The sequence below is a fragment of the Terrapene carolina genome, unplaced genomic scaffold (genome assembly GCF_002925995.2).
Source record: "Terrapene carolina triunguis isolate 2854851 unplaced genomic scaffold, T_m_triunguis-2.0 Scaffold66, whole genome shotgun sequence".
Taxonomy (NCBI): Eukaryota; Metazoa; Chordata; order Testudines; family Emydidae; genus Terrapene; species Terrapene triunguis.
Genome location: NW_020664417.1, coordinates 79,454,612 through 79,468,164, shown reverse-complemented (window position 1 = coordinate 79,468,164; position 13,553 = coordinate 79,454,612). Strand labels below are relative to the sequence as shown.

General features: G+C 39.7%; 1 protein-coding gene across 2 annotated transcripts in view; it reads left to right on the top strand.

Moving 5' to 3' along the window:
• EVC2 (EvC ciliary complex subunit 2) overlaps positions 1 to 13,553 on the top strand; it is a 156,761-nt gene that overhangs the window by 94,986 nt on the left and 48,222 nt on the right. For both annotated transcript variants that reach the window (XM_024204504.3, XM_024204503.3), the window contains exons 13-14: positions 2,904 to 3,063; positions 4,607 to 5,064. In XM_024204504.3, the coding sequence (XP_024060272.2) occupies positions 2,904 to 3,063; positions 4,607 to 5,064 (618 nt within the window). The remainder of the gene's footprint in view (positions 1 to 2,903; positions 3,064 to 4,606; positions 5,065 to 13,553) is intronic.

Genomic DNA, 13,553 nt, shown 5'->3' with positions numbered 1-13,553 from the left:
CCCAGCACAAAATAGATTAAAGGTATTTAAAAGTAATATCTTAATTCAGTAATTCTCAAAGCCGGTCCGCCGCTTGTTCAGGGAAAGCCCCTGGTGGGCCGGGCTGGTTTGTTTACCTGCCGCATCCACTGGTTCGTCCGATCGCAGCTCCCACTGGCCATGGTTTGCCGCTCTGGGCTAATGGGGGCTGCGGGAAGCGGCATGGGCCGAGGAATGTGCTGGCTGCCCTTCCCGCAGCCCCCATTGGCCCGGAGTGGCGAACCGCAGCCAGTGGGAGCCGCGATCGGCCGAACCTGCGGACACGGCAGGTAAACAAACCGGCCTGGCCCACGAGGGGCTTTCCCTGAAGAAGCGGCGGACCGGCTTTGAGAACCACTGTCTTAATTGATTATTATTTTGCATAACTTGCTCATCCTCTTATCTAATCCCGCCACCCACATGTTAAACTACTTTGTTTTCCCTTGTATTTGGCACAGAAAGGAGCCTAGATACAGAATTTGCAGTTCCCAAAGCTGAAGGGAGGCTTGGCACTACCCAATCTATCTGCCACATCATTGGAATTTATAATCAATTGGTTTCAGGCAAGGACAAACATTATTTGGCTTCAAGTAGAGCACGTTGACAGCTGGTGGGATTGCTTTGAGGGCTTTTTCCAACAGAAGATTTTTTTTTTTTTTTTTTTTTAAAGGTGATGGATGGAAGTTGAAAAAATTGAGTTCTGCAAAACTTAACAAATCTACGCGATAAGGAGGGAGGCTGAGCTCAGCTCCTCATTAGAATTTAAAGCAAGTTTGATAGGCAGGGGACAGTGTTCTGTTGCTCATTTAATTGACTGTAAACTCTCGAACAGTAGATGGAGAAGCAAGTGCTGGCTTTGAATTGGAGCTCTCTATTCACTTTGGGTAAAATGCAAATGCCACACAACTAAATAAATATTCCTCAACTTTGCTTTAATTTGATTATTTGGGGAATTTGAGGTAAAATCTATCTTGAAAGAAATGTGGGACAGCTAAATTCATATGGACAAATCCTAGGTGAGCACTGAGCCGGGATACCCCGATGTCCTCACCGCCACCTGCCAGGCACTCTCAGCCCTGCACTCCCCAAAGCAGGTGAGAGGGGAGCTCTGTGGGCCTGGGAGGCAGAGTGCAGGGCTGGAGACACGGGGTGTAGCCAGGTGATTCCTGGGGATGTCCTGGGGCTCCTGGGGCTCAGCGAGCTTGGAACGGGCCCTTTAAAGCTGCAGCTTCTGCCCTTCCTAAGTAAATTCACAAAATCAATGGGAATTGGTCTCAATCCTTTCCCGAAAAGGGCCTAATAAAGGACTACAAGTTTTGGCCCATAGACCAACTACTGGAGTGTGTTGGAGACTTTGCTGGGACAGAGGCATGTGAGCCCCATATGTTATTAGGTCCTGATTTTTAGGGGGGCTGTGTGCGCACAATTCCTTTTGAAACCAATATGAGCTGCATAGTGCTCAGCCCTTCTGAAAATTGGGTACTTGGAGAATAATTGAGGAAGGGTTTGAACAAAAATCCACAGTGTTAGGGATAGTACTTTCAGCCCAGGTTCCATTTTGACCCTTTTAACCTCCTTTTAGGGAATACTCATTTAATATTTAATATTAGAAATATTTCTTGTGAGTCATGGTGATAACTGCGAAAATCCAAAATCCTAACCTGGTTGATTTAAGATCCTCGTTTATATCCCTATTGTTCAAAGGTATTTGGGGAACTCCTGAGTGACAAGAATAGCAGCAGTCTTTATAATGCAATTAGAGTTGTTTATAGGGAGAGAGAGACTTATCTGACTATACTTTATTGCATCTAGCCCATACACTCATGTGAATTAGAGAAGTCAATGGAGTTAGACTGGTGTCATAATCTTGCAAGTCAACCCCGAATCTAAAAGATGTCCTGTAAGTGTAAAACTGGGAAAGTTTGGTCTTTGGAGTTGCTATATTTCTCTGTTCATCCAAAATCCTGGTAATTCTTTTGATTGATTTTGAAAGTTATAGGAGAAGTGAGTGAAAGTCTTTGCACATGTTTTGCTAACTATCATTTGTAGTGTGTATAAAATTATTGTGCATGTGTGATAAGAGATAGATATATAATATTAAATATATGTTAAATGTTAAATATATATATAAATGTAACATTTAAGGGAGACTTTACATTTTTAGACTATAATGTATAAATATAAAACATGTCTAATTTGAATATTCTATACAATACTCTTCTTTTTCCTTGCATGAATCCCATCAAGTGGGGTCCACTCTACAAGTCCTCTCTTTCCAACGTGCTCTTTTCAGTGCTGTATCCTCTATCACACCACATGCTAACATGTTTTCCTTTATGACATACCACCACTTCTTCTTGGGTTGGCTTCTCTGTCTTTCTCCTTCAGTCCTGAGCGGTTGTACTCTTTCCCACTAGTTGTCAGGACAGTGCTTGACACGACCAAACCACCTGAGCCTGCACTCTCTCATTTTTTCGTTTATGCACATTACTTTGAGCATCTTCTGTCTAATACTAACTCTATATGTGTATAGGTCTCCTTGTTTTTTTTCCCTCCTTCCTTCCCATTCTCCCTTCACACCCCCATTTGTTTATTCACCTCTTGCCTATTATCTATATGCTATACTGTGAGCTTTCTGAGGCATGGACTGTCTTTGTATTATTTGCTTGCATAGCGTCCAATACAGTGGGTTCCTGAGCCTTGTAACAGGCTTTGGGCAGGGGATTGGACTAGATGACCTCCTGAGGTCTCTTCCAACCCTAATATTCTGTGATTCTATTAAGCATTACAGCAACAGAAATAAATAATAACTGTGCCTTTATACAAACACACACTCTCTACTGTTAAGTATTCGTGGTAACAGGTATTAAACACTCTTATTACAGAGCTGGTCATTTGTCTGAAAATCATTTGGGAACACTTCTAGACCAAGCTCAGGCAGAAGTTCATTCTGTTAAACAGAAGTTGGATCATAATTTAAAACAGGAAAAGCAAAGGCTTCACCAGAAACTCGTTACTAAGAGAAGACGAGAAATGTTGCAAAAGGTAATTATGTACAGTGTAACCATTTACCCTGCGATTATGCTGAAAAATACCTGATTGAATTGAAAGATAAAGCCTAATTCTTTTATGATGATGAAGATAGTAAACATCCATGCTAGGATAGTAGAGGAAAATCAGTCTTCATAATTTTTAGTGGCGTTACCACAATATACAGTAGAACCCGAGTTATGAATACCAGAGTTACAAAGTGACTGGTTAACCACGCACCTTATATGGAACTGGAAATACACAATCAGGCAACAGCAGTGACCAAAAAAAGAGCAAATACTGTACAGTACTGCGTTAAACGTAAACTACTGAAAAAAATAAAGGGAAAGTTTAAAAAAAAAAAGATTTGGCAAGGCAAGAAAACTGTTTTCTGTGCTTGTTTCATTTAAATTAAGATGGTTAAAAGCAATATTTTTCTTCTGCATAGTAAAGTTTCAAAGCTGTAATAAGTGAATGTTCAGTTGTAAAGTTTTGAAAGAATAACCATAGCGTTTTGTTCAGAGTTACGAACATTTCAGAATTACAAACAACGTCCATTCCCAAGGTATTTGTAGTTTTGAGGTTCTACTGTATTGTCTTAACTGAGCAGTTATTCATAGCCTGACAGCATAAGACCAGATCATTCCCTATCATTGAGAAAACCTGAAGGTGATATACATGAAGAAAATTCTGAGTTTCCATTTGTGGTTTGACATCTCACCAGGTCAGGAATATAGGGTTAGATTCAACACAGTGGGGGCAGGCAGCATGACCCTCCAAACCCACCGAGGTTCCAAACTCTATAAAGGAAAATGCCTTGGAGCTCTGGCAATCACGCAGAGGGCCAACACTTCCATTGTACTCTCTGGGCTTCCCACTGGTGCCCATCTCCATCTTGTCCTGGGTTAACTGACTTTACACCAAAATGCATAATTGGCCAATTTAGGCTCCTGTATGTGAATTGTAAAGAAATAATCAAAAGATGCAGGAAATCCATTGGGTTAGTTGGGACAGACGTTTCAAAATGTTCTGGTGGTCTTAAAAGATAAATTGTGTTAAAACAAGGAGAGAGCAGGTATGAAGAGAAATCTAGGGCTTCTTTCAGTGGCATTCAGTATCTTTTTTTTTTTCTCCCCACAAGAGTAGCTTTGGCTAGCTTTATAGTGAAAATATTGCATAGTGTAATATGAAATATCAGTACACCATTTTTCTCTTCTTTCCTCTGTGTTTCTTTGATCAGAGTTTGCATTTGGAATTTTACCGGTTCATTAGATTTCTGACCCTTTCCAATATTTGAAAATATGTCAGGGCATGAGATAAATTGGACACTGCATTTTTGTAGGTGTTAGCATTCTGTCTAACTTCAACCCAAATTAATAGTGGCCTTTTGGGCACATATGAATGCAGTGCTGATATTATGCAATTTTGAGTATTACCAAAAAAATCATGTATAATTTCACCTTGGTATGAAATATGTATATAGGGGATTGGAACTAGAAAGAAGTTTTTTCTATTTACCTTGTATCTTTTTTTTTTTTTTGGGTAAATGAATCCGCAGAAAGAACAAAGAAAGGAGCAGATGTCGATAGGAGACACTTTCAAAACCACTAAAGAGGTTAGCCACTACTTGAGCCACTGGCAAAAGCTTCTGACTGATCATGCTGTTGAATTTGAAGAGCTTATTGAAAAGCTTGATAATGATGCCAGTGAAGAAATAAAAGTGCTTAGATTTACTTTGACAGAGAAAGCTATTGATGAACTTAAACGCATTCAGTATGGAGTAATCACTCAAGAACTGTTAAAACTGAGTGTGCCAAAGCCATTCCTGCAACAAATTGTTGAGGAGCATAAAAAGGAAATTGCTATTCAGACTGAACAGCTTGAAAAAGAAGAACATGACAAAAATATGGCCACTCGAGAATGGCTTGAGAATACCAGGCAAAAACTGAGCCAAGAGCTGGAACACAGAATTGCAGAACAAAAAAAATTAAGGAGTTGGGAACAGTTAGTGTTCAAGTAAGTATCTGTCCATTTTCTTTTCTTGGTTATTCCTCTAGTAAGTATGAGTTTAACACACATGTGGGCTTAATTTTTAACTATCAATTCTTTGCTATAAACTTTGGACCTGAGTTTTACCGGTTCATAGTACCCAGCACTCCTACTGCAGTCAATATGTGCTGTCGTTGCTCTGTGCCTGTGAAAATTAGCGCCTTTGGTTTGTTTGGGGATTTTTAATGAAAATTCCAAGAAGATGAATTTGTTAAAATTATAAGGGTGATTTAGAATTTTTAGGCTTTAATTCAGTATATGCCATACTTTGTTTGCAAAACTCTCAGTATTCAGAGATTCCCAGATCCCAAGGCTAGAAATGATAATTATGAACGTCTGCTCTGACCTCCTGTATAACACAGGCCATAGAACTTCCTCCAAAATAATTCATAGAGCATATCATTTAGAAGAACATCCAAACTAGATTTAAAAATTGTCATGATGGAGAATCCACCATGACCCTCGGTAAATTGTTCCAATGGTTAATTACGCTCACCGTTAAACATTTATGCTTTATTTTCAGTCTAATTTGGCTAGCTTCAGCTTCTTGCTGCTGGATTGTGTTATACCTTTCTTTGCTAGACTAAAGAGCCTATTATTAAATATTTGTTTCCCAGGTAGATACTTATAGACTGTGATCAAATCACCCCTTAACCTTCTCTTTGTTAAGCTAAATATAGCGATAGACTCCAAGGGCTCAATCTAAGGCATGTTTTCTAATCCTTTAATAATTCTTGTGGCTCTTCTCCAAACCCTCTCCAAATTATGAACATCCTTCTGGAGTTGTGGGCACCAGAACAGGACATAGTATTCCAGCAGTGGCCACACCAGTGCCAAATATGGAAGTAAAATAACCGCTTTATTCCTACTGGAGATTACTCTGTTTATGCATCCCAGGATCACATTAACATCACACTGGGAGCTCATGTTCAGCTGATTATGCACCACGACTCCCAAATCTTTTTCAGAGTCACTGCTTCCCAGAAAAGAGTCCCCCATACTGTAAGTGTGGACTACATTCTTTGTTCCTAGATGTATACATTTATATTTAGCCATATTAAAACACATATTGTTCACCTGTGCCCAATTTACCAAATGGTCCAGATTGATCTGAATCAGTGACTTGTGCTCTTCATTATTGACTACTCCAATTTTTGTGTCATCTTCAGACTTTATAAGTGATGATTTTATGTTTTCTTCCAAGTCATAGATAAAAATGTGGAATAGCGCAGGGGCAAGAACTCATCCTTGCAGGACCCCACTGCAAACACACCCGCTTGATAATGATTTCCCGTTTACAGTTATATTTTGAGACCTTATCAGTTAGCCAGTTTGCAATCCATTTAATGTGTGCTAGCATGTTAATTTGATATCGTTTAATTTTTTTAATCAAAAAGTTGTGCAATAACAAGTCAAACCCCTTACAGAAATCTTAAGTATGTTACGTCAACACTATTACCTGTATTAACCGAACTTGTAAAGTCATCAAAAAAAGATATCAGGTTAGTTTGACCGGATCTGTTTTTCATAAACCCATGTTGTGTTGCATTAATTACACGACTCTCCTGTAGTTCTTTATTAATTGAGTCCCATATCAGCCACTGCATTATCTTGCTCAAGATCTCTAATAGACCTGTAATTACCTGGGTCATCCCATTTGCCCTTTTTAAAAATTGGCACATTATCTTTCTTCCAGTCTTCTGAAACATCCACTGTCCTCCAAGACTTACTAAAAATCAACTTTTAAGGTCCAGCAAGCTCCTACCCCAGCTCTTTTAATACTCTTGGACGCAAATTATGTGGACTTGCTGATTTAAAAATGTCTAACTTTAGTAGCTTTTGTTTAACATCCTTCAGAGATGCTAGTGGGATGGAACAAGTGTTATCACCATATGATGAGACTATATCATCTGTTTTTCCCCAAATACAACACAGAAATATTTATTGGCAAGTAAGAGAAGTATTCCCAGTATTTTATGAGTCTCAGCACCGCACACAGAACACTAGTACCTCAGGCCTCTTATCCCTAAAAATGATTACTGTATACTTCTTAAGGCCATAGTTTAGGTTAGCATTTTCCTGGTTTTCAGATGCATTCTTGAAGAGCGTTTGTTGTGCATTTATTAATACCATATTTCCTAGCAGCAGAAATGTAATGTTTGATGTGAGACATTGTACCTTTTAAAAGTCGTAGTTTGAGGGCATACGACTGGGATTATGCTTGTGATATTAGGCTTTCTGCAGGGGTACCAGAGAAGAGAGATACAGACTAGAGAATCATTAGGGTGGGTCTCTCCGTGGTAGCCAGAGAAGGGTCATGTAGTGGGCAAGGATGTGTCCTCCCTCTTCCCAGGCAGGGAAAGTGAGAAAGGTCTCTGTTACCCAAGTGTTTTTGCTGAGTCTTTTTGAATCTTCTGTTTATTAATAAACCCACCTTGAGAAAGGGGACATGGAACTGAACTTGAGGGTTTGGGCTTTATTTGGACTACCCTGGCTAATAAATCTGCCCACTGGCTTATGGACACGTGTTCATTAAAAAGAATGGACTGTAAAGCATTAATGTCAACTTAAACAACTTCAGGTGAGGGGGGAAGAATTTCCCTTTTCTCTAAAGAAAATCAGATACACATGAGACCTACTGGGCCAAATTTGATGACCTGACATTGTCCCAGTAAGTTTTCCTACTGCACATTATAGAGCTATGGAAAACAGATCTACAGGAGTCTGCCTGTTACTTGTAATGTTTGAAAATCCACTCATTTCTAACTTTTCAGTGACTTTTGGTTTTTCAAAATTCGAAATAATTTTCCATAAATCATTTCAATGTATCTTTCAGATACAGTCTTATTATCTCTAAATATACTGTAGAGAACAATCCTGCACCAGTACTCATATGGATTAGGTGACCTAGGTCTTTTCCATTTCTAACTTCTATGATTCTATGAGGATGTATTCCAGTTGGCAGTGCTGCCTGTTACACTTGTCAAATACCATCTTTATTCACACAGCAACAATAAAAATCAGTTTCTTAAAAGCTGCTTACTTTTCCAGTACATTTTTCTACACAACAATTATACAACATTCCATCAAAAGCTCTTTAAAAAATGTCTGTCTTTACACTTTCTGACAGTGTGTGTGTTAATTTTGATATTTTGATCATCAGACGCCAGCTCTAGTCTCTTACCAAGAATTATTTTGAACGATAGCTTTTTATTTTTGTGGTTAATTCAAGATACTGTGAAGTAGTTCTGTGCCAAAAATATTCACACTTTAAAATCCTTTCCTAACATAGGCATGCCATAAGAGATCTGCCATAGTTTCTAATCCACTGTTTTTTCTGGCAATACTACCTTTCTATTTATAAATCTAAGGCAATATTGTGGAGCAGTAAGCACTGCCTGTTGGAGAAATGATGCCTTCAGATAGGTGTCTTAGGTGGATGAAAATATCATAAATATGAATATTTTAATTTAGAGACTGACTACAATCAGTTGATTCAGAGAGGAATTTCTAAAAGCATCATAGGCATATTTTATGGAAATAATGACAACCTGTTGGCACTGTGATTAACTAAAGTAAAATCATCCTTCTAAAACACTTGAGACAATATATTGTCATTTTAAAATTGAAACTCTTCGTTAGTGCATCAGTGTGCTGTTTAAAAACTGCTTGAATTAGTTATTGTTTAATCTTTAAACAAATAGACTACTTCCTCCTTTTTAGAACAACTGGGGCAGGGAGAAGTTTATTGCTGCAAATTGTAAATATATTTCTAATTTTTTCATATATAACAAATATACCAAAATACAAGATTCGGCATAATACACAAAGTAAGTAAAGAGGGTCAGGATAAAGGGAGGGCAGGTGAAGCAACCTATCTATCTTCAGGGTCTGCGTTAATCATAAACCTGTAAAAAGTCAGCACAAATTGCTTTGAATTTTTCAGGCATTCCCCTTCTATGGAATGCCAGTAATTCACTAGCTGAGAGGTCAGCTATATCATTGAGCCAGGCATCGATGTTTGGTGGAGATCGACTTTTCCACTTTCGCAGGATTAATTTTTTAGCAACCAAAGCTGCATGTTGGAAACACGGTGCCTTGTTATCAGGTAACCTTCAGGTATCAGAAATATATCCAAGAATTAAATTTAAGAGGGGGAGCTCCAACTTAGCATACAATATTAAACTGGTCCTTTCACCCACAGTTGCTGCAAAATTAAAGTTAAATGTGTTTTTTTCTGAACTGTTCCTGACCCAAAGGCATGAGAGGTATTAAAACTGGCCTAGTGGTAGTGCAGCACATTGCCACTGAAGAAATCAGAATTTCGGACTTGAGGTCCCTTCTGGGCTGGTTGGAGCTTGGAGTGATCTGGTGGCAATCCACATTACTTGCCTCAGTTTGCTTTCTATCAACCAACCCCTTTTCGCTCACCCAAGACTCAGTAGTTATGTTGATTAACTCTAGAGGGGAGATGTACCTAATATACCCTAACCAATCCAAGGTGGTATTGCTGGTAAGATAGAATGATGAAAAGGGTAAAAGTAGTTGGGAGTCTCAGGACTTTGTCCTCACCCACAACTATTTCACATTTGGGGACAATATATACCTTCAAGTCAGCGGCATTGCTATGGGTACCCGCATGGCCCCACAGTATGCCAACATTTTTATGGCTGACTTAGAACAACGCTTCCTTAGCTCTCGTCCCCTAACGCCCCTACTCTACTTGCGCTACATTGATGACATCTTCATCATCTGGACCCATGGAAAAGAAGCCCTTGAGGAATTCTACCATGATTTCAATAATTTCCATCCTACCATCAACCTCAGCCTAGATCAATCCACACAAGCGGTCCATTTCCTGGACACTACTGTGCTAATAAGCAATGGTCACATAAACACCACCCTATACCGGAAACCTACTGACCGCTATACTTACCTACATGCCTCCAGCTTCCATCCAGGACACACCACACGATCCATTGTCTACAGCCAAGCTCTAAGATACAACCGCATTTGCTCCAATCCCTCAGACAGAGACAAGCACCTACAAGATCTCTATCAAGCATTCTTAAAACTACAATACCCACCTGCTAAAGTGAAAAAACAGATTGACAGAGCCAGACGAGTACCCAAAATTCACCTCCTACAAGACAGGCCCAACAAAGAAAATAACAGAACACCACTAGCTGTTACCTTCAGCCCCCAACTAAAACCTCTCCAGCGCATCATCAAAGATCTACAACCTATCCTGAAGGATGATCCCTCACTCTCACAGATCTTGGGAGACAGACCTGTCCTCGCTTACAGACAACCCCCCAACCTGAAGCAAATACTCACCAGCAACCACACACCACTGAACAAAAACACTGACCCAGGAACCTATCCTTGCAACAAAGCCTGATGCCAACTCTGTCCACCCACATATCTGTTCAAGTGACATCATCATAGGACCTAATCACATCAGCCATGCCATCAGGGGCTCGTTCACCTGCACATCTACCAATGTGATATATGCCATCATGTGCCAGTAATACCCCTCTGCCATGTACATTGGCCAAACCAGACAGTCTCTACGCAAAAGAATAAATGGACACAAATCTGACATCAGGAATCATAACATTCAAAAACCAGTAGGAGAACACTTTAACTTGTCTGGTCATTCAATGACAGACCTGCGGGTGGCAATTTTGCAACAGAAAAGCTTCAAAAACAGACTCCAACGAGAAACTGCTGAGCTTGAATTGATATGCAAACTAGATACAATCAACTTAGGCTTGAATAGAGACTGGGAATGGCTGAGCCATTACAAACATTGAATCTATCTCCCCATGTAAGTACTCTCACACTTCTTATCAACCTGTCTGTACTGGGCTATCTTGAGTATCACTTCAAAAGTTTTTTTTCTCTTACTTAATTGGCCTCTCAGAGTTGGTAAGACAACTCCACCTTTTCATGCTCTCTGTATGTGTATATATCTCTCCTCAATATATGTTCCATTCTATGCATCCGAAGAAGTGGGCTGTAGCCCATGAAAGCTTATGCTCAAATAAATTTGTTAGTCTCTAAGGTGCCACAAGTACTCCTGTTCTTTTTTCAGGACTTAGATGATTTCCTTCTGCGGAGAATCACATTCTGATCTCATCTGCACCAGTGTAAATCTGGAGTAATGCCATGACCCTGTTTATAGTTACACCCAGAGTTACCAAGATCAGAATCTGGCCCTCTGTGCCTCACTGAACTGTTCATAACACAAAGATAAGCCATGAAATAGTTAAAAATGTCAGAGTTCACCAGTTATCGGAGGGAAACTGGAGAACTGTGGTAGTAAAGCTGTACACTCGATATTTGATCTCATGTAGTCTGTCCTAGTAAGAGTTAACCTTCTGTCACCAGATGGAAAGTTTCTGTTTTCCAAGCCTGAAAGTCAGTGATGCCAGTTCAGATGTTTCTTGGGAGGAGTAAATTCCAGTCATTTCCCATAGCAAGAACCCTATTCCTATCTCACTTGTTTTCAACCCCCTTCTCCTACAGGAACCCAGGATGTCCCTTGACTGGGAAGTCACCCCTCTCTCTTACTCACACAGAGCATGAGCCGCTGCCACCAGAAATAGAGGCCTCAGTGGATTCTCCTGCATGCCACCATACAGGAACAGACTCCCTGTGCACCAGGTTGCAACACCATGTGTCCCACCTACCCCGCCATCTGGACAGAGAGTCAAACTTCAGTGGCATTGTGACCCTGTGAACTAGATTGTAATGCCACTCACTGAAATTTGACCCAACCACCCCTCTGTCTGCCCGTAGAGATGGTCAGGTCAAATTTCAGTGGCATTGCAACCACTCATCTGGATCAGTGCTCCAGACTGCTCCGGCAGCAGCTGAACTGATTTAGTATGGGACCATTGCTTAAAAGTGGTCGGGCCATGGCCCCCCAGCTCTGCAACCTACGGCAAGTGCAAAAATGGCCTCCTCCCCAAACCTACCCAATTTGTGCCACTGCTGAAAGTTGCTGGTGCATTTTGTATTAGTGATGTCAGTGGGAGCTCCACTTCTTTTGCCATTTTCTGTTTAAAATTTCTGTCCCAAGATGAATGAAATGAAATACCAATACCTAATAAAAATTGGGATGATAGAACATTTTGTGCATTAACCCTTTTCCTAATCTAGGAAGCAGTGTGGATCTTGTGGTTAAAGGATGGGTCTTTGAGACACCTAGGTTTGTTTCCTGATTCTACCAATGACTTGCTGCCAGTGGTTTGGGCAAGACACTTAAACTCTCCATACTTCAGTTTTCCTATCCATAAATCTGGGGAAATACTACTTAGCCATCTTTGTTAAGTGCATTGAGATCCTCTGGACTTGTCTATACAGAGAGTTGCAGAGAGCAACCTGGGGTGTAAAACTACAGCGCAATAGCCCACCATACATTAATCAGCTGTGTGGACTCTGCCACTGTGAACTCTGTAATGCACTTTGATTTACACCCCAGCTTGCTCTTCGCTAACTCCGTGTGGCCAAGCCCTTATATATAAGCATAAGGTAATAGTATTATTAATTGTTGTTATTCCCATCCAATAGCTTTGTTGAAAAAGGTAGGTACATAAAAAGGTAGTATATAGTTTATCAGATTGGCATTGCTTATTTTCTGTGTGTGTGTGTGTGTGTGTGTGTACACGCACACTGAAAAATAAGCAATGCTAATCTGCCCTTTTAAAAATTAATTCTTCCTGCTTCTGAGATGGTTCTGTTTGTGGATGTTTAGGGAGACCAGAAAGAGAATGTGTCAAAATACAGAATACTGAGTTATGACCTATCGTTATGGTAAATATTATATATCACAGATTAATAGTCAGTGGTTACATGAACTCTAGAACAGATAGTAAACAGACTAAATTTGAGAGCAATTTGTCCATTTTTGTAATAGATCCATATTCATCCAACAGAGCTGGCAGATTTTCCTTTTATAGGGATTTGACAATTAATTAGCATTCTCATTTATTACTTATCTCTACAGTATTTTGAAAATGTGACTAAGAATTCTAATAATTTCTAGTATTCCTTCTATTTAAAAAAGCTGATATAGAATGTTTACAAATGTGTTTCTAAGAAACTCTTGTTTTCTATAGTGATCTAAAATGAGAACTTACCAGTAAACATTCATCATGTCTGGTCCTTATATGGGCCCTTAAGGGTAAGGAGGGCACAAAGGGCTTTCTTTACCTCTTTATACATCCTGTGCAGGAGATAAGCCTTTATTGAGGTCCATGCACGCCCCTGCTAGTGCACTCTGGGATACAAGCCCTCAAAATAGGAAATGAGGATGTAGAGAAGATCTGGTTGCAAAATTTTCATTAATGTTATCCAGTGAAAAATGGATTTTAGAACTATATTAGAATCTTTCTGGGAAATGTTTTGTATCATTTGAATTTTTTTGTCAAAACAAACAAAAGGTGTCC